This window comes from Harpia harpyja, chromosome 18 (genome assembly GCF_026419915.1).
Source record: "Harpia harpyja isolate bHarHar1 chromosome 18, bHarHar1 primary haplotype, whole genome shotgun sequence".
Classification (NCBI taxonomy): domain Eukaryota; kingdom Metazoa; phylum Chordata; class Aves; order Accipitriformes; family Accipitridae; genus Harpia; species Harpia harpyja.
The window spans coordinates 2713825-2738855 of NC_068957.1; the positions used below are offsets into that span (position 1 = coordinate 2713825).

Here is a 25031-nt window from a genome sequence, read left to right on the forward strand (position 1 = left end):
CCCCACTGGTGCTGCAGGAATGTGGGAATACTTACTTATGTAGGTGTACAAATGTAGGAATACTTGTGTATACTTCCAAAGCAGGGTGTATTATAAAAGGGAAAAAAAATATTTTTAGTCTAGTACAAATAAGGAACATTTAAAGATGTGAGACGTAAAGGAGTCATTTTATACACTACTCAGGAAAGACCTTGCATGTTTTTATTAATCACTATTGAAAATAAAACATTGACAGGTTTGAAATTTGTTGAACTTTCTTCCCAAATAAGAAAGGATTAGAGCTGAAAGAGTAAGTTACAAACAAATTTAATAAGCTAGAGCACCTAATTCTCTTAGGCTCTTATGAAAACAAATGTTGTCAGCAAATTGCCTTCAGCAAATTTAGCCCTTGTTATACAGTGCTGGGATGGTAAAATATTTAATTACTATTCAAAATTGATGATCATTTTTCCAGTGTAAACAATTTTCAGTTTGTGTGTCTCTCGCAGACTGTTTGCTCTATTTCATGTTACTGAATCTTTAGATTTGATATTTGAGCTATGCTATTAGTAATTTAAAATATTGAAATTCTGTGCTAATAAACACCATACCAAAGTGCCCACCATGAATAATGACACTGCTCCAACATCAAATTGTTAATTAACCATAAGCTAAAGTAGAAATCCTCTGATATTGTTTGAGTCCCTGTTTGGATGATCTAACTTTCCTTTTCCCCTGCTACTATCACTTGAATCTGATTTTTAAAAAAGGTGCACTTCTTTTGTGTGAATAAAAGAATTTTAAATTAAGCAGAACCCAAGACATTCTTAGATGACCAGCTGTGGAAAACAATAAATAAAACAGAAAGTGAACTGTAGATAGAGTGAATCCAGGTAATAAGGAAAATCATGACTAGGGTTGTCTAATATAGGGACAAGAAAAATATAAAATACGTTTTCAAGCCCTGAGCTATATAAATATTCATCAGACTCAATTTACATTTTTGCTGCTCATAATGAGTAAAAGGTTGATTAACTCAGTATTGCCAGCTGAAACTGCAGCTGGGAGTAGTTTTCTACATCCATCAAACTAGGGTTTTCCCTTCTGTGTTCCTGAGTGTAAATCATTGAGCTTTACTTCATTTCATGGTCCTGTGAATTGCTCATATGGTCTGTTTAAAGAAAAGATTGTTGCATCATGACTTTTACATGGTCCAACCCAGTTTCTTTCCACTCTCATTGAGAATAGAATGATGGATGCTTCATGTTGTTGTTACTTCTACCATAAAACAGGCCAGCTCACAGGGTACAGCTTCAAATCCCTTTGTACATGCTGAGACAGAATGCAGTGAGATGCTGCCAGTGAAATATGTATTGATAGACTGGTGATTTGGATGCATTGTGAGGTATTGACTAAAGTCTGGTCTTAAGGCAAATAACAAAACGATGAATTCCCAAAGCCAGAAATTTCAGGCATCGTAAAACCTTTTCTTCTTCAAAAAAAAAGATCTAATGAATTAAATACACTTTATGTGAAGGCCTTGTTTCTCTAAAACAATATCTTGAACTTGAAATCTAACTAGTTTGGAAAAAAGAAGTTAAATAGTTTTAGGTCACCTCCTTGCTCTTGATCAATACAGTCCATTTTTTTTGCAGATTTTAAACCATGCTGCTCTATTTGTTCTTCTCTCATTGCCATGTAGAAAACCTACAGAAAAATTAGAAGTACGCCATTGAGAAACTGACTACAAAATGCTGCTACAAGTATGTATTTTGCCCATATAATCACTTTCAGAAACAGTCAATATGCATTTAAAGAAAAATAATCTGAAAAAATAGTGATTTTTAAAAAAAAATCTCCCTTTAAAGAGACACTGTAAGGCTAAAGCTTACATATGAATAAATCTCTTCCCAAGTTGCTAAGAACACTTTCTAAACTGCAATTTAAAAGCTTTCAATTACTACTTTTCACTACTTATGCTCTTCCTTTACTTTTTGCCTTTATTTTCCAGTCTTGTGACTAAGCAAATCTGGTAAATTTTGCTTGCTCATTATAGCTCACGTCACTCTTCTTATGTCTTGTTGTAGCTTATTGCCTATGTTTGGGAATACAACCATCCCCAAGAGAAGTCACTTCTCTTAAAAGTAGGATTTAATTATTTTTATTAATAAAATCCACAATTTCAGCCTAAACTATTTGACTGTGTTCCTTTCAAAAAGGAAATCATTTGGGACAATCTATTTTTTAAATCACAGTTTCTAAATTCTTGCCCCAAAGAGCAAATTCTGTAAGTTCCTTTGCTGAATGAGCATGGGATTTTTAAGGAAGATGTAAAGACCAAACAAAAGAGCCTCTCACACAACCCGATTGCTGAATTTCAGCAATGCCCCTTATTACCAGCTTATTTTCTTGCCTTTTTTTCAGGGCTGTGTAAAACGATTTCAGTCGGCTACATCAAAGTGTAGTGGCAGATTTCCCTTTGGAAGTCAGAGCCTGTTTCAAACGTCTCTTTAAGTCTTGCATATTTGGTGACTTGGGTCGGACAAGATGGAGGCCTCTTCGTTTCTCTCCATTGCAGCTCCCAATCATCCTGCTGACCTCCTGGCAAAGCTGCTGGAAGGCTTCATGCACTCCCTCACAGTTCTCCCGGGCTGAGACTTCATAGTAAGTACCTCCCAGTTCACTAGCCAGCTGGAGTCCTTCTTTGGAGGACACCTGCCTGGCTCGCAGGAGGTCTCCTTTGTTTGCCATCAGAAGCAGGGGAATGTTAGCATTCGGGTGAATCTTGCGGATGTGCTGGTGTAGGGGACGTATGACTCGATAGCTCTCATAGTCTGTGATGGAGTAAACAAAAACGAAGCCATCTGCCCAGTAGATTGAACGGTTTATCTGCTCTTGGCAGCATATGCTGTCAGTGTCATCCTGCCATCAAAACCAAGAGGTGTGAGATTAGCAAACTGAGAACAGGGAGCAGACAGAGCAAACAGTTATACAGCACTGTTAGCTCCTCGGAGCTTTGTTTTAATGTGTGACTGTTCCATGTACAGGCAGAAACCTCTCTGACTGCTGGGGAATGTACCAGGGACAGGAGAAATTTCCACTGTGTCAGTAACATATTACAGGTAAGCAATAATGTGGACTGGAGAGGGGTCAAGGCAAATTGGTTGAAAATAAGAGAACAGCCAAAATACTGATATTGAAAAGTTTGTTCTGTATTCTATTGTACTAAAACAGTGTGACAGAAACCCATGCTTTTATTGTGGATAAAATTGTGATGGGCACGGTAAGAGCATTATAAAATTCAGCAGGCTAGTCACGCTACTGCAAGTGAACGGTTGTCCCCCAAGGTGTTTTTTTAGGGGCTTTTTCCAATTCTGTATTCAATGTCTCCATGGACAGGGGTTCTCACTAACTCTGCTTGGTGAAGCCTGACAGGTTTTTCTCCATGTAGGTCTCCAGACAGTCAAAAGCAAAGTTACTTCAAAAAAGCAATTTGTTACAAATAACCAATTACTAGAACTGAAAATGAAGTGAAATCTCATTGCTCATTTGTAGAGCAGCAATGGGCTTATATTATTGTTTTGATGTTCACATGTTTGTTCAGTTCATCACCACTCCTACTCAGCCAGCCATAACAATCACCAGCATTGGGAATATAAAACTGAATACAATACTGTGGGGCTTGAAAAGAGATCAGCTCACTTTTCAAGATGAAGCTATTTTCAGCTAATCCTCTACTCTTTGTTATCTGTGCTGGTATGTAACCCAGCCAGATAGGGAGATCACTGCTGCAGTTATTGCCAGTGTGCTTGGTTTGTAAGAACTGACATTCCTGTCAATATTACAGGCTTTCTGGAACTTTGTAATTTCTTTCATATCCAACAAGGCACTAAGCACATTCAGTATTCAGCTCTTGATGAAGTTGGTAGGAATTAGAGGCTTTTGTGTATTTTAGGGGGAGTTCAACATCATGAATACAGAGCCCAAACTTTTATTATTATTGCTAAATTCTATTAAAGAAATCTTCATCAACTTCAGTAAGACTGTTAGAACATATGTTCCATTATCTATAGAATATATATTTGCCATTCACACTGACTTTAACAGAATTTGTGTGTGCTCAGCAATCTCCCAAAACAGATTACTTTTATTTAGACACCTAAATATGAATTATAAAGCCTAACTTCAGGAAGCAGAGGTGGAAAAGAATGAGTAAAACTGATCAGTTGTTTTATGGTAGATCAGACAGTAAAAAAAGGAGTACCAACAAGGCTCTTCTGTGAGAAGAAGGAAGCAGAATTTCTGAAGGCTCAGAGTATAAATTAGGCTTACAACTTTCAACAGGAGTTCTGCTAACTAACTGCCCTTTGTAAATATTTCAATATTGCCAATAGAGACACTGGCTCATCATACCTAGTAGTTCTTTGCCTTTGCCAGCTCCCAGTAATGCTAAATCCTGTTAGCAGTGAAATTGTTTAACAGATGCTCTTATCACGCCTGCCTCTCCCCAAAACCCTCAAACCCCCAAACCCAACAGAGTTGCACATGGAACGAAGAGGGATCCTCACTAACAGCCTTGTTTAAAAGGTTAATGAGTGTGAACTCAAGCCAGAACAGGGCAGACTGTGGGAAGAAGGGCAATTTGCACTGTTGGTGTCTGGGTTGTAGCCAATCTGTAGATAATTAGCCACCCTCCATGTCCTGCTAGCCTCTTTTCACCAGCAAACTCCTTTCATAGGGAAAAAGAACTAATTGCTCTGGCAAGCGTTTGAAAATGTTTTTGGAGAAAGTGTACATTCAGAGAGCCCTAATGAGCAGAAATTCTCAGTTACTCCAGCTAGGCCCACCCAGTAGTGAGATGGATGGATAATCCCCAACGGAATGCTTTATTCAGGAAAATCAAAGGCTAATGGGCTACTTTTTAAATGGAAATCTCTGCTCCAGGATGAATTTTGAAACACACAGTCATTTGCCATGTATAGACCAAGCAGCAATGAATCACCTAACAAAACCAGTTATCTGTTTGCTTCTGTTTCTCTCTTAAACATTAAAATTTCCGGTGTGGCTAGAATCCTGAGTGATTCCACATGACTTCCTCCCGAAACACTGTACTCGGCCTGCAGAGTGCAAGAAACTCTCTTCCTTAAGGATTTTAACAGGAAATCCAACCTATTCTCTCAGTCTTAACAAGTCCTGTTCAGAAACAGTCCCTTCAAATTATTTCATATACATCATTTGAGGCAAACAGATACAGGCTAAGATAAGTGTGTCTGTGGGAACTGTTGAAACAGTGCAGACCTTTGACTGGGACAAAGAAAATGAAACTCCTTCCTAACTGAATTAAAATCGTTTCTGACTAAGAAACCTCAGCTGCTGGCATTACTAAATTTTGTGGGGCTCTGACTACAGTCACAGAACTATAGGTCACAGTCTTAATTAAAACAGAGAAACCGGAAAATAAACATATATCTGGTGTGAAAGAGGGAATTAAATTCTTTCACTCCCTCCTTTCTCCATGGGATAGAACAGAGAGGGGATTCCCTTTGTTAAGTGTTTATCAGGCAGTCCCAATTGTGCCTAATCACCACCCACAGCTTCTCTTTGCAGGTCCTCTCTAAGCAAGCTGGCATAGGGCCTTTGTACTGTTAAGTCCCACTTGAATATTTGGAGGACTTCCATAGCAGCTTTTGTTTGCTTTTTAGTGTCCAGAGTAAACGAGGGGTCCTCTCCTCTGCTCTGAGCACCCCCAGCAGCAGCAGAGAGTGTGGAACCCTGTCAAAGCTTTCTGCTTACATCTACTTCCAGTCAACAGAGAAAATGGAAACAGAAACTGAGGCTGTGGGAGCTTTGCTTATCCTGTACTGTAAACTCAGGATAGAACAGTTTTACAGCACAGAAATGAACCCATGCACACATGGGTCTGTGCAGACAAAACAAGCTATATAAAGCTGTCCAGGGCTAGCCTGAAAGAGGATGAGACAAGGTGGTGTTCCCATCCAGACATATATTTGGCCAAGTCTGAGCTTAGACTGAGGTTAAGGCCAAACCTAGAATTTTAGGTTTGATGGTGACAACTGGATACCTAATTTTATCATGAAATCTCAGCTATTCTATAGGAATTATTACTCTAATGAGATTTCTACCATTCATGTAAAAACAAATTTCATTACATTTCCTGCTGCTTTGACACTATTTTCATCCTCTTGTTCTGCATGTGAAGCAGATCTTCAAAAACAGACATCTTAGATCCTGCTTGAAAAAATATTTCTAGAAACACGTTCCTAGTCAAATATTAAATCTAGAATATCTAAAACACTGATAGAAAGAGGGGTGTAGATAAATGCTAACACCTTAAAAATAAGGAATGAATAAAAAAAAAAAGTCAGGAAACCACTGAAAAGCACCCCAGTTGGAAATAACAACTGCTGTGAGGCCTGTTCCCACCTTTCTAGAGAAGAGAGATTCTGGGTGTGTAGAAAGGTCTAAGCTGAGCCAGCTGGGCCTTTAGGCAGGTGAGTTTTCTGCCATGCAGGGACAGAAATCATTTGACAGGAAATAAAACAATCAAGGAGTTGGCAGGAGCAAGCCAGATTACAATTTTACTGCTATTTAGGCTTGGGGTACAGTAATGTGTTTGAAATAGATTTGTTTTAATTTTGACTTACTCTTAAAGGAGCCTGATTAAACCTCTTCAAGGGCTCATTTTGGTGGGGCTTTAAGGTACCCCCATTAGTCTTCATTTGGGTTTGAGCCCAGGTATTTTTCTGCTGATAAGTGGAGTTACTTACAGATGGAAGTGCTGGCAACAAACAAGACAATAACTGTGTTGTAAAGTACCAATGCACTGAGCAGATGTTTTACCTCCAATGAAACAAAGGGAGTATCCTGCACCTGTAGAGAGATCTGTTCCCCATCTATGGTGAACTTTCTTGAATACAAAGCACCTGGTGGAAAAGTAAGATCATTAGAGTCAGTGACTGTAACGAAGAAGAAAGAGTACATAAAGGCAAAATGGAACTGTTGAAATCCAGATTTTTGAGGCTCATGATATGTAGCTGCTTACAGAAAAGTGAATGGCACCAGAGTGGTTGTGTGGCTGTTTACTTAAGTAAAGTGGGTTTGTATTTTTTGTATTTGCTATGTGGTCAGATGTTTTGAATGTATACCGAGGATGGTATCTGGGAAAGGTGGTGCTTTGTACTGAATCAAATAGTCAAAGTCAGCACATAAATCCTATTCAGGTTTTCAATCCATATTGTTAACTTTTTAAAACGTGGACTGCATATATTTTTAATCTCAAACCAAGATATCCACGTGTTGTCTGTAAAAGGACTGAGCTGTTTCCTATTGCATTTTTCTGAAAGTTTTTTAAAAAGGAAAGTATTCTAGTTTTGGACACACAATAAGTGACTGTATACAAATCATTCAGGTGCTCTTTGGGATTTGTGTGACCTTAGCAGTCAGAGTTTTGTTGAAATCCCCAAAGACTGGACACTTTGAATCTGACTTCTGGTTAATCTGAATGACACGTATTCAGGGCCAAGTGCTAGTTCAAACCATCTAGGACTGATCCAGCTCTAATAAAACCATCACTGTTCTGGGCTTGAACTTTATTTTGTTACTGGAGTGCAGGTTAAGTGACGATGAAAACTTAAGTTTTGATCTTATGAACTATCCATGGTTGTGATAAGGACAGCTTCAGAGATTGATGCCATCATAATTTTTCTGTAGAACTTAATACAAGTCACATGGATATGTGAAGAAATGCTATATCCACAGCTGTTGCGTACAGCCTTTCCGTCTTGTCCAAATACAATTGTCACTGATGCATCTAAAACAGCGTACTTCATCTCAAACACAGAGAAATCCCATCTATTGGAGAGTAAGGAATTCAGATTAACAGGGAGGTCAGTTAGTGACAATAATGCCATCACTTCTGAAAGTCATCTTTGGTTCAAGGAAACAAGTGTGTTTATTCCAGTGGAAGAGTCCGAGCTCACAGAAACATTTCCAATATAAGGAAATTTAGTATGGCAGAGTTTGCTGCATCCAAATCCAACATTATCATATTATGTTTTAATACTGACTCTGTGAGGTGATCTAGCCCCCCTTTTTTTTTTTTAAAACAGATCATATTTAAAGCTGAAAAGATGGTCCTGTTTTATGGGAAGATACCGCACCCCAGAACCAAGACCAGACAACATATTATTCCTATTCTGTAATGCATTGCAGAAAAAAGAGCAGGTACTTCCAGACACTGACTGTGCTCTGCCTTATACCCAACTGAAGGAGAAGCATGGTTGAATGATCACAAATACACTGCCACCTGTTTCTTATTTCTGGCATATTTATTTCCTCTACAGCATGGCTGTTGGGCTGCTAGCTTAACGAGAAAAGCATGTGGTTCTCAGCAATGTCTCTGGCAGCAATCCATTGCAAAGCTTAGAAGTCTAACTTGATGTACAGTCTCCTATAGAAAAGATGAAGGAAAAGAAAGAGAAATAGTGCAGCCAACCATCAAGGTTACTTAGGGTCAGTGAGAGGGAGCTGTAAGGAGGAGCTTTCAGATTGTATTTCATCAGACAGGCAGAGATCAAAGGTGTCTTGTACTGCCATCTCCTTTCCTAACTCAACATTCTAAACTCAGCATGCATCTCCAAAGTGAAGAAATCACTGCTTTGAATCCCGTCCTCCTTCACCCCAAAACTGTGAGATGGCCTACGTGTGGGATGTGCTAGTAGGTATGAGCATGGTGTACGTAGATCCTTTCTACAGCACTGGCCAATACAGTTGGCAGTTTCTTGGAACAGAGGCTGTGAATTAAACAGTTCACATGAGCACATCCTCTGAGGTGTCAGGATTAAACAAGAAATGCAGCAGAAGCAGTTTGCATGGTCACTTTGCTGATCTTATGGAAAGAAGACTTCAATTTGGAAGTCTTCCTTGTCATAAAAGCTACTGAAAAAAGAGAGTACACAGAAAAATTTCTGAACTGCCTTTTACGCACTTTGGAATTCCTCTGGCTTCCCTGGGGTTGCAGAGAGAACAGCATTGGGTTTCCGTGGTTTAGTCGATATGCAAGTTGTTCCTTGAGTCTGCATTTTAGTATAGGTATGTCCCCAAGCAAACCTTTTACTCTGATCCTTTTCCACCAAGTTGGAAAAAAAATAGCTAAAAGGATCATAAATAACAAGCCTTTGATTTATTGCTTTCATAGCTTGAGGCTATTAACTGAAAATATGCACCTTATGGACATCTAACACTGCTTGGCTTTCCTGTAATATGCACCAGTCACAAAATAGAGCAGATTTCTTTTCAAGCTATCTGCAGTACTGCAGTAGAAAGCAGACTCACCAGTGTTGGCTTCATAGTCTCCAATAAATCTCTTTGTGAGAAAGCGCACAACCAGGGCTGTAAAGCAATGAAAAAAATATAGGTCTTTAATGTGAACCAAAATCAATCTTTGCAGAACACATGTAATATCTTACTGGAAGAGTTAGTATAATATGAAACCAAGCTAATCTTTGAATTGCTCACATATTGTTCTGCAAATGCTTCTCTCAACGCTCATAGAAAAAGATCTGGGGCCAGGCTGTGATACCTAATGCAGAGTTTTTTGTAACTTGTCTTGGAAATTATTCCTTAGATTCAGCGTGGCTATTCAGTGTAGGATATGGAGGCTTGTTTGTTGTGATTGCAGCTATAACAATCTGACCTTTGGTTTGAAATAATTTAGAAAAAGAGTAACAAGCCAGTAACTGAAACTAATCCCAATACCACATTTAAGACCTCAGTGTCATAGAAGAAGTGAGGCTGATGGATTTAATGACTCTTCCCAGCCTTAAAAATCCTCAGTCATCCTCATGAAACCCATTAGTGATACCTAATCACATCCAGCAAACAAACTGCATGTGCTCTGCACACGAGTTGTGCTGCAGCACCCTGGGCCTTCTTATTCACCTTAACCTGGGGTGCTTTCTTACACTGTTGGATTAGAACATCTTCCTTTTTCTTGATCACTTTATAACACTTAAAATCCCATTGTGGCAACAGTAACTTATATTCCTGTAGTGTGTTCATCTCAGCAGATTCCTAATAATTTGTAAAACCACTTAGTTAATAGCTAAATAAAGGGGTTTATTCTGCAAAGAAGTCTATCATAGATTTCATTTAAAATAATAATTTTTCTCACAGTGGGTACTGGGTCACCTCTTTAGTACCTTAAATGAAATTGTGCAGCTATCTTCAACAAACTACTTAAAAGTAATACGAAAATGTGGCTGCTTCAAATCCAAAACAATCAAACATTTTACTGAGTCCTGTGGAACCTCAGATGTAGTAAAACAGATCTGGCCTTAGTAATTTCTGAAATCATGAACGATATATTCAAAAGCAATAATGCTCACTTTACCCTCTTTTCTTCTCCTCTCCTTTGGAGAATAATACAGGAAGACACATCTTGTACGCTGTTATTTTTCTGCAGAGCATAAAATATTTACAACAGGAGAATAAAAACCACTAGTCCCATTTTTGGGGTGTGGAAATTTAGACACAGTTAAATAATTTGCACAAGACCAGGTAGAATAATTTGTGAGTACAGAGCTCCCAACACAGTGCCCTCTCCTCTTAACTGCCACCTCACGTTGGCTGCTCACACAGACCTACAGCAAATCTGCCTCACAAATCATTCAGTGCATTTTCAAAAAAAAAAAGGTAACTTAAAACATTCAAGCTGCAACAGTTAAGAGTTTTCACAGCCCTGGGTCTATCTGAGCTGCAAATGAGCTCGTAAGTACAGCAGCAAGAAAAAGCATGGAACTACACCTGTGGACTTACCTGTCTTGCCAACGCTACTGCCACCCAGTACCACGAGCTTGATGATTTTGTTGGGCACGCAGTCTAACACAGGATACTCTGGTATGGGGAGCAAGAGAAAGTTAGTAGAATACTGTGACATAGTATCCTGAGAGATGAGACGCATGCCAGAAATGAGAGCTGTTCAACTCCAGTAGGAGTTGGGGGAGAAAAGAAGGAAAACAGCTTCTCGGCGTCTGTTCTTGGCTGTATATCCTTGGATAGAGAAGCCTTCTCATTTCATTTAAGTAGCTTTCCTGAGGAATGTTAGAGCGACTGGCCTCCTCTTCCCGATGCCTTTGCTCAGACAGCAACTTTGGAAAGCAAAAGGGAACTTTTTGATCAGCCCCCGTGAAAACTGACTCCTCCATTCCCCAGCCAATCACAAGTGAAACCATGACATTCCTCCAGCCGGGCACTGAGCGTGTGCCTCCATCAACCACGCTCCCTCGCTCGTTCGCTCGCCGTTTTATCTTTCCCCGCTGCCTGTTTTATGTGCTGTCCCTTGGCTCTTTGCTAAAACGAGATTCTTCTGTTTTACAGTCATCACGGTAGCGTTTTCAGCGAGATACAGTCACCCTCATGCTCTGCTCTAATTCCACTTTGAATAATCCCGTTCTGCCTGTCTAACTTCTTTGCATTTTCAATTGGCTCCAACGCCATGCTCTGTTGTTCTCCCTGTCCTATTGTGTCCTGCAGTTGGGCCCCTTCAGAGTGCAGAAGCTGATGGGACACTCCTCTTCAGTAAAACAAACACATTTTTCTCCCCCCCCCCCCAGATTTCAGGCAGCTGTGGGTTATTCCAAAATACTAGCTCACATCTGTGTCCTCCAGGATACATTTGATTAGCTGGTTTATACGTGTTGTTAGTCCTAATGGCCTGCTGGAATGTGGGTTAGCATTGGGTTGGGACACTGCAGTTTCTCCAAACATGGAAAAGTGAATTTAGGGCTGGTGACAGACTTGGGAAGGCTGAGGAAGGACTTGGTATCCTTCAGTGGGGCAAGCCAGACAGAGGGAATGAAGAAAGAATGACTTCTACAGGAAAACTCAGTGTAGTTTTAAGACAGCTGGTGGCTGCAAGGTCTGTTGGGATGACAGCATGTAACCGTACACTAGCTACAATCAACTCTCAGTTATCAAGGATAATGGGGAAGGAAGAAAAAGGGAAGAGTGGTGGGAAGGGAATGACCCAGATAAAGCAAAACTGCAAATAATATAAAACAGATGTAAATTAAGCTACAGAAAATATAGTCAGAGCATTCATCTTTGAAAAACTTCTCAAAAGAGGTCTGCAAGGGGCAGAAGCAGCTTTAGGCAGCAGTGGCAAGAGGCAAGCCTGGCGCAGGCAGCATACTTCTGAGACGTGTACTCTGTCACGCAGTGTGGGAGACATGGATATTAACAGAAAGTGGCACCACAAGCTAATCCACCCACAGATCACGGAGACCTGAGGATGCAGATTTTTCCTGTCTTCTGTACGCCCCTAGCAGGCAGAAGGTAGGCACGGCTCATTACGTAGAGGCTGCAGCCACCAAAAGACTTTTTCTGCCCAGCTGCTTTTACCCCACTGCTTTCAATCACAGCATACACGAGTTCTCCCCAGCAGGTTTCAGAGGGCAGGGGTACGGTTGCAAGCTAGCACCAGAGGATGGGAAATCAGGTCAGGTCTCTAGATTACTGCCCCTTCCCAAAGCACTGGGGGCCAGGTTGTCAAATGATCTCAATTTCCATGCCAGCATCACAGAGGATGCGCTGAGTGTGAACTGGCTTTAGAAAAATCCAGCTTTGGTGCACAGCAGTCCAGTGAAATAAGTGCAAGATTCAGAAGATTTATGGATGTGTCACTTTTTTAAGGCTCTGTTTCCCCTCTAAAAACTACTTCTGAAGCAGTATTTGTGCAGAGTTGCTGTGTCAGCACCAAGTGTTATTGCTTTGACCATTATGACAGTCAGCTGATGAAGAGGTGGAACAAAATGTCTGGAGGGCTACCCAGCTCATGGTACTGGGAGAGAGCTGCCAGATCATGTGTCTTTTGGGACATGGCTCCTATGTGAATGGTTTTCAAATCTTCCTGTGTAAATTTGCTTCCAGATTTTTGCAAACACCCAAACACTGAAAAATCTTTTCCAGGAAATTTCATTACCAGGGTGCTTTAATCTCACCCAAGTTTTGTAAGAACAGGCAAAATGAGAGGAGGAGTAGGAAAATGCTCAAAATCTTGTGGTCAATTAACAGGGCACTTTGAAATGTGTTACTGAGCTGGACACGTTATAAATTTGGGGATTAGCTAGCATAAGTATGTAACTGTCTGCCTCTCTAAGTGTAGGATGTTGGAACCTTTGTTACCATTTGCTATTAAAAGCATATGTTAGTGAGTAATATAAAAGTATCCATCACAATAGCCCTCCTGTAAAAACAAACAGTAATAGGTCTATCAGCTTCTAGGTGGCCAGAAGAGTTTCAGCCCAGGAAAAAAAGCCAGATAAGTTAAGCAAGATCATGGAGAATATTCTATATGAGCAAAGATATTCCTAGAAGAATACAGATCTGCTGGCTTGCTCCAAAAGAGAGGCAACACAATCAACAGAAACAAAAGTTGAAGTCCTTTGGGGTAACCAAATGTTGTGCCAGTGCTGAGGAACTCCAGAAGGATTTCACAAAAGTGAGCGGGTGCACATAAAGTCAACAGGTGAGCTTTAGTCTAGATAAATGTAAGGTAATACGTCTAGAGAAAAAGAATATAAACTGTGCTTAAATGATGCTGAACTTGGACATGGCACTCATAAATTAGGAAAGAGATCTTAGAGTCATCACTGGCAGTTCACGCTCATCAGCTCACTGTGCAACAGCAGAAAAAAAAGCCAGCAAAATGTTGGGTATCCTTGGGAGGGGAATGGAGAAGGAAACAAAGGGTAGCATTTTGCTGCTTACATAAACCCTCAGAGCATCCCCATCACCAGTGCGGCACGCAGTTCTCTGCATCTCAAAAACACAGTGGGGTCTGCGAAGGCACAGGGCGGTGCACCAAAAACGATCATGGGCATGGAGCAGCTGCTGTATGAGGAAAGACTGGAAAAGCTGTTTACCATGTGCTTGTACGGATGCTGGTGCTGACACAATAGAGGAGATGCGTGGGGGCAGGAATGAAAGACCAATGGTAGAGGAAATGTTGAACTGCTTCTTTTGGCAGCTGTGATGGCTTCTGGTTGCTTAAAAGAAACGTGAAAGCAGTTTTAGACTGCATCTTGGAAACAGACCAATCGATTTCTAGTTCCTTTGCTAATATGGTTCAATCTAAATTTCTTATGCGCTAGCCCAGGCTTCTTGTGCTTCTAACCAAAGCTTATTTCCACTGTGTGCAGAAATGTCTGTCCAGAGAGAATGGGGTTTACTAATAATAGAAAAAGCAGCATATTCTCTGAAAGTTTTAAATCTATTCTTAAGCTCCCCCCCCCAATCATAACTTTTAGGCTCTAATCCTGAAAGAATTTGAGTAAGATATAGAATCAAAGCCAGAGGTTTTCAAATCTGATCCTTATCTGATTTTCTAGATTGTCAGAATAGTCTTTTCACTGAGTGAAACCATGCAGAAGGATTCACACTATTTGAGATTGTATAACCCTTGGCATGTAGAATAAGAATTGTTTTTAAAAGAGATTTTCATTGTTTGTGCACAATGACTTATATTTAGCTAAGAAAACCATGTCTTAAATTTAAATTCTCTTGGAAAAACAATAGCTTAAATTAGATGGAGAATGTTTGCAAAACTCAGAGCAACTTTGGAAACATTTGGATGATTCTGGAGATTTCACTAACCACTCCTTGGGTTGCTCCATGCAAAGATATGTGCCTTTGCATGCTGCACAGAGATTATGTTATTTCCACACCAAATTTTTTACAGATTTATTTATTGGTCTATGTTGCTTTTGGCTACAGTTTTAATAAGATTTTCTATTTTTATTGTTGTTGGCACTCCTACACATCTTTAGAGATGAAGCATTCTAAAAATAAAAATATTTGCTATTACCATAGTGCTTTGCATATGAGGATGTCGAATTGCTTTTAAAACTGGATATAATTATTCCTCATGCATTTTACAAAAGGAGTAACAGATGAGCAGAGCCAGAGCAATCTTGCTAAGACCCCAGCATGTTGGTGAAATGGCAATTGTCGCTCTTTCCCCTTCTGCCTAGCACTGGCAAAAATGATCTTTCTTCTAAAAGTCTACTTGTAACGGTTACATTTGCCTTCAGTCTCTCTCAGATGTTTTTGTACGGTATATTGACGTTACGGCGACACGGCTGGAGAAGTACAACTCATTTCTGAGCAGAAATGCTAAATGTGGTGCTGGGGAAATGCCAGTTGCTTTGGCAGATGCTGTGATAAAACTCATAGCTGGCGGCTCGTGTACACGTCCCCTGCTCCTGAATGTATTCCAAACAACAACAGATTGATCTTTGCAGCTTTGTCTGACTGTCTTTGTTCTTTGTTGCAAACTTGGGGCCCAAAGGCCAGTTCTCACACTGCACTAAACAAAAGTAGTGTTTTAACCACCTTTTTGCTCCCAGTAACTAAATACCCTCATAGTTGGGAAAGGCAAATAAAAAGCATCTTTGCAGGAGATAAGAAAGGAACAGAATTGAATGGGATGTGCATGAGGAGCCAGCCTTTCTCTGTGTGCTTGGGCTTTCACCTTGCACGGACCCTGATCATGGGTAAAATGCGTTAAAAATGCGGCCGTGTGCTTTAGCAGTCACCTCAGAAGACGGTGAGGATCTTGGGGACAAGACTGCCATTTTAGCACCGTAATTGTACCCAGCACAAAGTTGTTCTGATCCTGAGGCCAAAGGGGAAGGAACTGTCCTCAGATGCTGTTGCGACAGCCGTGATAAATCATACTTGATTCTATTTTGGGATGTAAGGGAGGCGATCATTTAAATATATAGTTCAATTCGGTTAAAGACTGTACAGATTCCACTATTTCTGTATTTCCTGTCCCTAATTTTGTTGCATAGCCGTTCATGGAAACCCTGTAAGGAGCACGTGTCCTTTTTCACTTCTGGCATATTTTGTAAGGATATTTTTTTTTTTTAGGTTGCCAAATACTCTCCCTTGGGACCCTGTAGTAGATGACGTGGGAAGTACAATGTGTATAAGAGAACATCGCTGCAGGCGAGCTACTCAAATAGAATGGAAACATCCTGGCCTCATAAAAAAGTTTGTGCTTTGGAAACTGAACCGTCCTCCCTTCCCTGCAGATATTCCCACAAGGTCAGGGCTGAAGTAAGGGGCAGCGTGTGGAAACAGTCCTATTACCGCTGACGGTGTGCTTCACGCACAGCATGAACAGAGGGCTTCCAGCCACCTTATTCAGCACTTTTCAACAGCACTCGATTTATAGTTAATATGAAATATCAGCCAGGCTCCTTCCAGGTTTGACACAATTCTGTAGATCTTAATCAGCCAGATGACGAACACTTCTACCCATCCCTGGCTTCCCGAGGGATGTTTTCCTCTGGTATGTATTTGCTTTTGGTACGCACTGTGTGAAGTGCTACATGGCGACTCGGCAACATTTTTCACTCCTTTTCCTCCCGGGTTTACAATAGACGCTGTTGTCATTCGTAGCGCTGTACTCTGAAAGAGCCCTTTTTGTGATTTTGCTGGAACGGGAACGCGCGGTGCAGAACAGCAAAGGATTACGTGGTGCAAAACCACTGTCCGACTCTGTCATCGCACCAGGCATCGTCGTAAAAACCCGTTTGGTTTGCGGGCGCTCACAAGGACTGAAAAGAGTCTCGGGAGAGGCAGAGTTTCAGCACGCACCTTCGAGGCGTTTCGGTGCTCCGGGGTGGCTGTGGTTTCCCTTGCTGGGGGGGTTTGGCGACGTCCCCCAGCTCCCCAGCTCCATCCCCGTGGGGATGGCGCCTTCCACCAGTTTCACCGGTGACACGTGCAGCGTCCGTCCCACCCGGGCCTCCATCGACCTCCCTGGGCCGAGGGAACTGAAGCACGTCTGGCTCCCCTCACCGTTCCGGCAGCGGGGGAAGCCGCAGCCCAGCCCTGCGGTCACCCCGAGGGAGGCAACACGCCGCTCTCCCGGCCCCTGGAGCGAGAGGGCCTCGCAGGCTCCGACCACCCGGGGTCGAAGAGAGATGAGCGGGGAAGGAGGCGGGCTGCGGAGAGGGGGACCGAAAGACGAGGGAACCCCTCGGGGCGCGGCGCGGCGCGCAAGCCGGCGCCGTTTGGGCGCAGCACCGCCGGCGCCCGGCCCCGTTTGGCCGTTGCGCCACCTGCGGCTCCGGCTGCCGCTGTCAGTTGGGCGGCTGCGTCCCAACATGGCGCCGGCGGCAGCGGGGGCGGCCGCGGGGCGCGGGGCCGCGTCGGGCGGATGGAAATACTGATGACGGTCCGGAGACTCGCCTCCATCTGTACCATGGTGAGAGCCGCGACCGGCCGAACGCCGCTTTACCGGGGCCCGGAGGGCGGCGGGGGGCTCACCGGCGAGGTGTCCCGTTGCCGGCCCCGGCGGCGGGAGCGGCCACCCCGGCCCCGCGCCGAGGGGCTGAGGAGGGCCCCGCCGCGGCCGGGCGCAATGAGGATTTGTCAAAGTAATTAAAAAAAAAAACAAACCAAAAAACAGGGTTTATGGGAGGTACCGCCGCCTGGCCGGGTAGGGGGGGTGTTTGTGGGAGGTGGCGGGGGACCCCGCTGCCCCCCGTCCCCCCCCCAAACCCGGCCGGGCCGCAGCCGGGAGCGGGGCGGCCTCGCCGGGGACGGCGGCGGCGCTGGGAGCCGGGTGAGGGGCCGGGAGGGGGGTGGTGGTGGTGGTGGGCCGCTGCGGGAGGGGTTGTGGCAGGGAAGGGGCGAGAGACGTGGTAATAGCTGGAGCCAGGCTGAGCGGGGAGAGCCAGCCTGGCTGCTCAGCGCCGCTGTTTTGAGGGTTTTGGGGTAATTAGGCCCTAATTCCGGGTGGGGAAAGGTGGCCGGGGGAGCACGGAGCCCTTCGCCGAAATGAGAACTCGCTCACTTCTAGTGGGTGTGTCAGCTGCCGGCCTGTTGGCAGAAATATGTGTGGGGCAGGTGGATGCCTTGCTTCAGAGAGAGAGGAATTGTTGAACATTAGTTCTTTTTCTGGCTCGGATCACAGTCATTTGTTGTGATAACTAGGCTCAATTTAAAGGTTGTTGTACTAGTTTATAAAAGCTCTGTAATCATTTCACATGAATGCACATAACAGGGTATCATCCATATTGCCAGTGAAAATCTAGCAAGAGGGAGACTGATAATTGCATGATTATGCAGAATTTTTAATGAAGTTACATTGCTGCGTAAATAGAGGCCAGCAAGTGGTTTGTCTAGCACTAAAACACAGCTGACTCATAATAAAATATTGCATCTTGTTAATGATATGCTATCTAAACATTTCACAGATTCTTACTGTAAGGAGTTTAATCAGTATAAACTATGGCAGGGGTTTGAATTGCCAAAATCCACGTTGGAATCAGGCTGAGGGTATTCCATTTTAGTATTTTGTTTTTCATAGTCCCGCATCGTAATTGCTTCAAGTAGTCAAACTTCAGTTTTAGATCTCATTTGAAACAGTAGCAAACTAGAGAGTAGGCTGCAGTGTCAAAAGGGGCTCTTGCATACTGACTTGCTGAGACTGATTTCACATGTGTGTAAAGCCTGCAGGGTTTTTCTGTTTCTTTTCCATGTAGGTACTGACTACCGGTTTTGATTAACTTGAGATCCAATTGAACTGAATCACAGTGGTGCTGTACAAAGCTGAGTGTCTGGAGTTTCATAGTAATATTCTTAACAAGAGACGTTAATTTTATTTTATTTTTAATTTGTGGCAAGGGATACCTGATCTTAAAGTTTGAAGTTCTGGGAAGTCTTCTGCAATACTTAATACTTCATTAATCTCACTAGATTTTTTTTTTTCAGCGTAATTTTTATTTTTAATTGCCTATCACAAACACAGGTGAAATTAAGGTCATGAGAGATGGCTGAATCATGACTTCGTTGTGGAGTTCTGCACCCCAGAGGCAAGTGATTGACTCAATCCCATATAGTATTTTGGATGCATTCCTGAGATCAGCTGACTGAGCCTCAGATTAAGAGGGCAAATGTAAGGCAATGCATTTTCTTAGGAGTATGTAGCCAAACCTGAGTACAGCAATTCCAGTGTTTGTGATTTGTTTTTAGAGACTTTGGCTATATGTGCTCAAGATTGGATTCATTTTTGCTCCTGCACTTGCTTTGATTTTGGTTGGGGTGGTAGAAGAAAGCTAAGCAGATACTTGTAGCCTACTAATGTCCCTTCTGAAGTACTAGGGTTTTTTTCAAGAGGAGCCTTTTTACAATATTGCAGCTTTGGGGAAGCAGGTTCTCCTTACTGTTTTTGTTTCAAGTGGAGAACTTACTTTTTCATTTCTCTGCAGTAAATGTTGAGCAGTGCTGCTAGCACTAAATAATTGTATGAAACTTGCTTCCAAATTTCCTATATAGCTGTTTAAGGAAATGCTGTAGATTTTTTCAGCATCACTGTTTTAGGTGCATATATAGCTTGGCTAAACTTACTGTCAATCTCACTATTTTTTTCTTCAGCTAGCCCAGGAAAATTAAGATCTGGGTGCTATATTTTAAAATTGAATCAGGTTATTTGCATCTACTTCAATTAATGTCTAGTAAGTAAAAATACTGTTTGCTTTGTCGTAATGCAAATATGAAAAACCTAAGCCGCCTTTATAAAAACTTTTAATTACATTAACAAAGTCCCTTTGAGAAACTACCTTCTTCAGGATTATGCTAATATGTAGTGATTGTACAGTACTTTGCATCTTTTTAGTAAAATATGCAGTTTTTACCAGCACTTCTAGTCATTATCTGTGCCTCAGGCTGGAAAGCTGAAACATGGGTTTATGACATTCTCAGACCCCTCAGTCAGTCAGTCAGCATCACAGGGACTGCTGTTTCTGACTTTCCATCCCAGACACTCCACTCTTGCAATATCTCTTAAGAAATTAAATTCAATGCCTGATCTCATTAGTAGACAGTAATGTAGCTATAACTTTAACCATATCCCCCTCCCTAAAATAACTTGAGGTTTTTGTAGTGTGGATCAGCTCTCCTGTGCCTCATGATCATTGCATTTCCTTTATGTGAGCACAGTCCCTTTTTCAGCGATTGCATAACATTCATGTGGCAACTACAGCATTGCGAAGGTTGGAAACTCGTAGGAAAATACTTGTTCATTTGAATATGATTCATTGCTTGTTAAGGCTGCTGACACCATATGGCAAGACACGTCCATAGCCAAGAGCTACTAACTAGAGCTCTGGTTCTCTGCTGTGTCCCTTTGACTAAATTTTGTTTCCTAGCCCTTATCTTTACCAGGGACTCTAGGAGTTTTTGTTTTCTTTGTGCAAGCAACTGCAAAATTAACTGGGAGAGTGAAATAGAAAGTACTACTGAGGCATTTTGTTACCCTTCATGAAAAATGCCTAGCTCCTGTTTAAAAAATATTTAAAAGTGATATCTTTGTAGCTCTGTGGCATACGCATGCTCATGGACAGATGCGAATCCTCTTTTGGCTGAGGAGAACGAGCAAGGAGGGCTGAATTTCCATGGTCTGACTGCATCATCTAATCCAGAATATACCTGATGCACTCCAGGGGCCTGAGACAGTCAGTTGTAGAACTGAGTTTTTAAGTCAGGAGTTTGTTGCGTTGACAATAACTTCTTTTTTTTGGTTGGAGAAGCAAAACAGAACACTAGAGTGGAGCAAGGTGTGAAGCATAGATCTGACCTGTTCCTTTCTGAAAGCTAATTTTGTGAAGTCTGTAGTAAACTTAGCAGAAATATTGGTGTTGCTTGGTAGGCTAGTTAGGGACAGTTCCCCTAGATTCATGTCTAATTGTTTGCTAAACCAGTAAGACGTGCCTGAAGAACTCAAATCCAGTATACAAATTGGTGGTAGTCTTATTCTACTCATCTGAATCGGTACAGTGTGGGTATAATTATTAACTTCAGTGCTAGAGAAGAGATGACTGAATCATTTGTAAGTAATACATTTCCATTTGCCACCTGAATAATTTACACCATTCAGTTCAAGCAGGGCTTTCGTGTCACTGATGTATAATGTTTGCCTTACTGCTGTTTCACCTATATTTGTAGAATTTTGTTTTAGCTTTGTTGGAGAAATAGCATTTATAGCTGGGAAGGTATCACTGAGGAAGTGGAAAGAAGGGAGGATAAAAGTAGAGCTAGCTAAGCAGACTTCTGTTTCCAGCAGTGCTCTGCTTCTTGATTGACTTCTTAAGCTGAAGGAAACAAATATTCATCTTTGCACTTAAAACCCAGCCTGAGAATAACCTGCTTTGTTTTAGGGGAAAAAATGTGTGTAACCCTTTGCAAACCAGTTAGTAGGTCACTTTGTGCAAGGTTTCTCCACATGCTGTTTGTACTCCAATACTGTGTGTGTGATGGGTGGTTATTGATGCATTCTCCAGATTTTGGACATGTAGCAGTTTGGAGATGTAAGCAGTTTGGAGATGTAAGCCTATGCAAAGCAGCCAGCCGGCCTGCAGTTAACAACCAGCTCAGGTGGATAGTACACAGGTTTCCTTTGAATTATTTTTAAGATTTTACAGGGGTCCTGAACTACCACGTGGATGAGTTTTTCTGATGTTCTCGTGTCTGTTTTGATCCCAGACTGTCTATAAACTTTAAGATTTCATGACTTCACTGTCCCTGGGAAAATGAGAGATCCTAGCTGTGTTGTGCCATGGAGTACTGAGGAAACTATGGGCAGTATATGGTGCATTAGTTGAAATTAGATATTAATTATACTAGAGGACCTCTACTACAGACTGTTACAATTTACAAATGAGGCATGAATACCTGGGAAAAGATGTTAAAATAACAAGGTGTAGGTAGTTCAAGAGGTGCTCTGTATTATTGAATCTTTCTTGTTTTGTTCTTTAATCAGGATTTAGAGCAAATGCTTTTAATACCTTGAATTAATCTGTGTTTATATGCACATCACTTAGTATCTTGTTCCTATTAAAAAATAAATGGCTTTCAGTATTTGCTCTTACAGATGTCAATTTGGGAGATTCCTAGACTTGTTGCCAAAATAAAGGGCTGCACTGTAGATCATGACGTTTTGTTTCTTATGTCGTATTTTATATTTTCAGCTCCTTTCCTAGTAAATACTTAAAGGGGGCTGATAAGAAAGATGGGGACAAACTTTTTAGTAGGGCCTGTTGTGAAAGGACAAAGGGTAATGGTTTTAAACTAAAAGAGGATAGATTCAGACTGGATAGAAGGAAGACATTTTTTATGATGGGGGTGGTGAAACACTGGCACAGTTGGACGGGGCTCTGAGCAACCTAGTCTAGTTGAAGCTCATGGCAGGGGGGTTGGACTAGATGACCTTAAAGGTCTCTTCCCACCCAAACCATTCTATGATTCATCCACTTGACCTCTTGTGCACCAACTTGTGAATATATACACATTCGGATCCCTTGATGGGCCCTGTGTCTGATTTTTACTGCCATACTTCTGTGCCTGTTTAACCTGTACATGTGTAATGTCTGAAGTTAGAACCTATTCATAAATCTGTAGCGTTATGTTTTGCCTTCCACCAGCATCTACTTCCTCACTCTTTACACTATTGTTCCTCCACTGTTTGGTGTGTGAAGATCGTGATAAAATCTTATTACCAACTGACAAAAGAACAACACTGGTAAACACTGGGCCTTGAGTACACCTGTAGATCTGTTTGTGTTTGTTCTTCTAGAGGGCCAAAAAGCTGTGAAATATCTGAAAGCTGTGCTAGCAAGACATCTACTCTTACTGTGTTACTAGGTCATTTGAGAGAAACCCAAGGTCAGGAGAAATCTTGCGGAGCTCTTCTCAGGTGGATGAACTAGCTGTGAACACTTCCGTAATCTCAGAGACAGTGGCTAAGAAGGGGGAAATAGGTTGCTTACAGTACCACAATACAAAGGTCGAGACTCTTAAGCAGTATTTTCTGTACTTCCTACCCTTAATGCAGCATTCTTTCCATATGTTCTTTTTACTGGAGCCTAGCTTTACTGTGTAATTTTAAAGAGCATAAAATTACAGAATTTCACAAGTGTATATGACTTGCTTTACTTCTGTGAGGCATAGATCTTGTGGACCTTGCAAGACCAGCTCCTAATTGAATAAACATTTATGTGAAACAGTTTACAAAGCATTCTGTATTAATTTATTTAAAAACACTCTAAGACTTCAGGTTTTAAACACTTCATAGTAGTAAACTTAGTTTGAAATACAGCACTTTCTAATTTCACTGTGGTCTCCATGATATTGGTAGTAGCCAGAGTGCTCGGTAAGCTTTATTCCCTGTTGAAGAGTGGGCAAGGCCAGCCTTTCCTATGCACACCAAACGATTAAGAAGATTCTGTAGTATTTGGAAGCGTGAGTCTTGGAAGGTCTGTGACACTGTTACACCTGCTCCTTTCAAGATTTTCAGTTTGTTTTGCCTGCATAAGCATGCAAAGTGGTGGAATCCAAAGTTCAATTTACCATAATTTGTTATGCCTAGAGTGGCAGCCTTCCTAGATGCATGAAAAGGGATAATTTCAAACGCTAAATCGTAGTGAGTGATAGCTGAGCTGATAATTCTTTTTATCTGACTTCAGTGCTACACAGCCAAGGAGTTTTAAAGGATGGGGAAGCAACATCTAATTCTGTGTTTAGAAAATCATGACAGTATGTTCTGTAAACTTTCAGAAATACAACCCCAGTTCTGCTCCTTTCTACAGTCCCCCACATGGTAGTTTTAATAGTCCTGAAGCTGGAGCTATTATCGTGGCTAATACAGCAAAGTAAGTGCAGGCAAACTTTATGAAATGCATCATCTCATTCAGATTTCTCTCCTGAAAGGTTTTAGGTAGCTCTGGCTTGGCCTACTTGTTCTCCTCCCCCCCCTTTTTGTTTTGTTTGGTTTGTTCACTCTTTAAAAATCATTCTTCAGTCATGCAGTATATTTAACCAGCTTTTCTAATCTTAAAGGCTGCCCTTGGAGCCTTTCTACACAACTTGAAAGCTGCTTCCCAGCTTTTTTCAAATGCTAAATCTTACCCTACTCTAATTAGTTGAAAAGAAAGAGTCAGATGAATAATTAGAGACTTAAGCAAGACTTGTGTACCGGATATGTTCTGGACACGGAAATATCTCCTAGATATCTTTCCCCTTTTTGTCTTTCTTTAAGGGAAATGTCTTTTGCAGGCAGGTGCATGCCATGCACTCAGTGGGAATAAGCTGGTTCCAATCCAAAAGCTGAGTTAGTATGGTGTTGAGCCCAAGCTAGTATATCATAAGGGATTTTTATTTCAACAAGGCTGTTATACCAACCATGCTATGCAGCTTCTGGGTGTGCATGCAGCTGTAATAAAAGTTTAGGGATATCCTAAGTTGCAGTGCTTTAATTACTTCATTTGACCTGAATGATATTAATTGCAATGGGAGAAGGATAAAAGGCTTGTGTAAAATGCATATATTGTGGAAATTAATACTTTGCACTGAGCTTAAAAAAATAGTAATTTATCCTTGAAGAAAGGCTGTGTCTTCAAATTTCCATGGACCATATGGAGAGTGTTTTAAATTAACTGATTCTCTCTAGCTCGTTAGAAGTAATCTGGTGATGAGATTAGTCTTGTGTGTATTTTAGATAGGGCTAAAGCAGCTGAACTATATAGGCAAGCATAGGAAACTACAGTTTAAACATTATACGATGTACAGATAGGAATTTTTCTGGAACTTCAGAAGCAGTAATACATACACATCCAGATTTTAAGAGTTCTCTTCTGAAAATCTCCTGCTGTGTACAAATGAACTGTAAGTGGAGCCTCTAGAATGGTGGAGTGCCCCAAAATAAGCACAGCAATGACTTGCTCAGACTTCTTGTAGATTTTGTCAGGATCATTAGTATCAAAAAAAGAAACAAACTGCAAGTTTATGGTTGTCTTTTTTGAAAAGATGCGAAGGGCTTCATGGTTCTACTTACTTCCTTTTCCTGTACTTGAAGCAACTGCTTCATCCTTGTTCGCATTTAAAAAACTCTAGTAGCATTTGTTTGACAGGTGTTCTGTCTGTTTAGGTATCTACATTTCCATGTCCTTCTAAGAAACCAGGCA

At 41.5% G+C, this 25031-nt stretch overlaps 2 protein-coding genes across 4 annotated transcripts in view; one reads left to right on the forward strand and one right to left on the reverse strand.

Moving 5' to 3' along the window:
• Window positions 1–232: 232 nt before the first annotated feature.
• Window positions 233–11584, reverse strand: LOC128153971 (ras-like protein family member 11A-like). Its single transcript, XM_052813970.1, has 4 exons — window positions 10816–11584; window positions 9334–9390; window positions 6841–6923; window positions 233–2901 (listed from the first exon to the last, which is right to left on the reverse strand). The coding sequence occupies exons 1-4, from the start codon at window positions 10958–10960 to the stop codon at window positions 2434–2436; spliced, it is 753 nt and encodes a 250-aa protein (XP_052669930.1). The 5' UTR covers window positions 10961–11584; the 3' UTR covers window positions 233–2433.
• A 5540-nt stretch (window positions 11585–17124) lies between these two features.
• LOC128153699 (ubiquitin carboxyl-terminal hydrolase 12-like) overlaps window positions 17125–25031 on the forward strand; it is a 32727-nt gene continuing 24820 nt past the window's right edge. The window contains exon 1 of one of the 3 annotated variants that reach the window (XM_052813279.1): window positions 17125–17275. In XM_052813279.1, coding sequence (XP_052669239.1) covers window positions 17228–17275 — 48 coding nt within the window. In that variant the 5' untranslated portion in view covers window positions 17125–17227. The remainder of the gene's footprint in view (window positions 17276–25031) is intronic. The other 2 variants (XM_052813282.1, XM_052813280.1) reach the window with 2 other exon arrangements.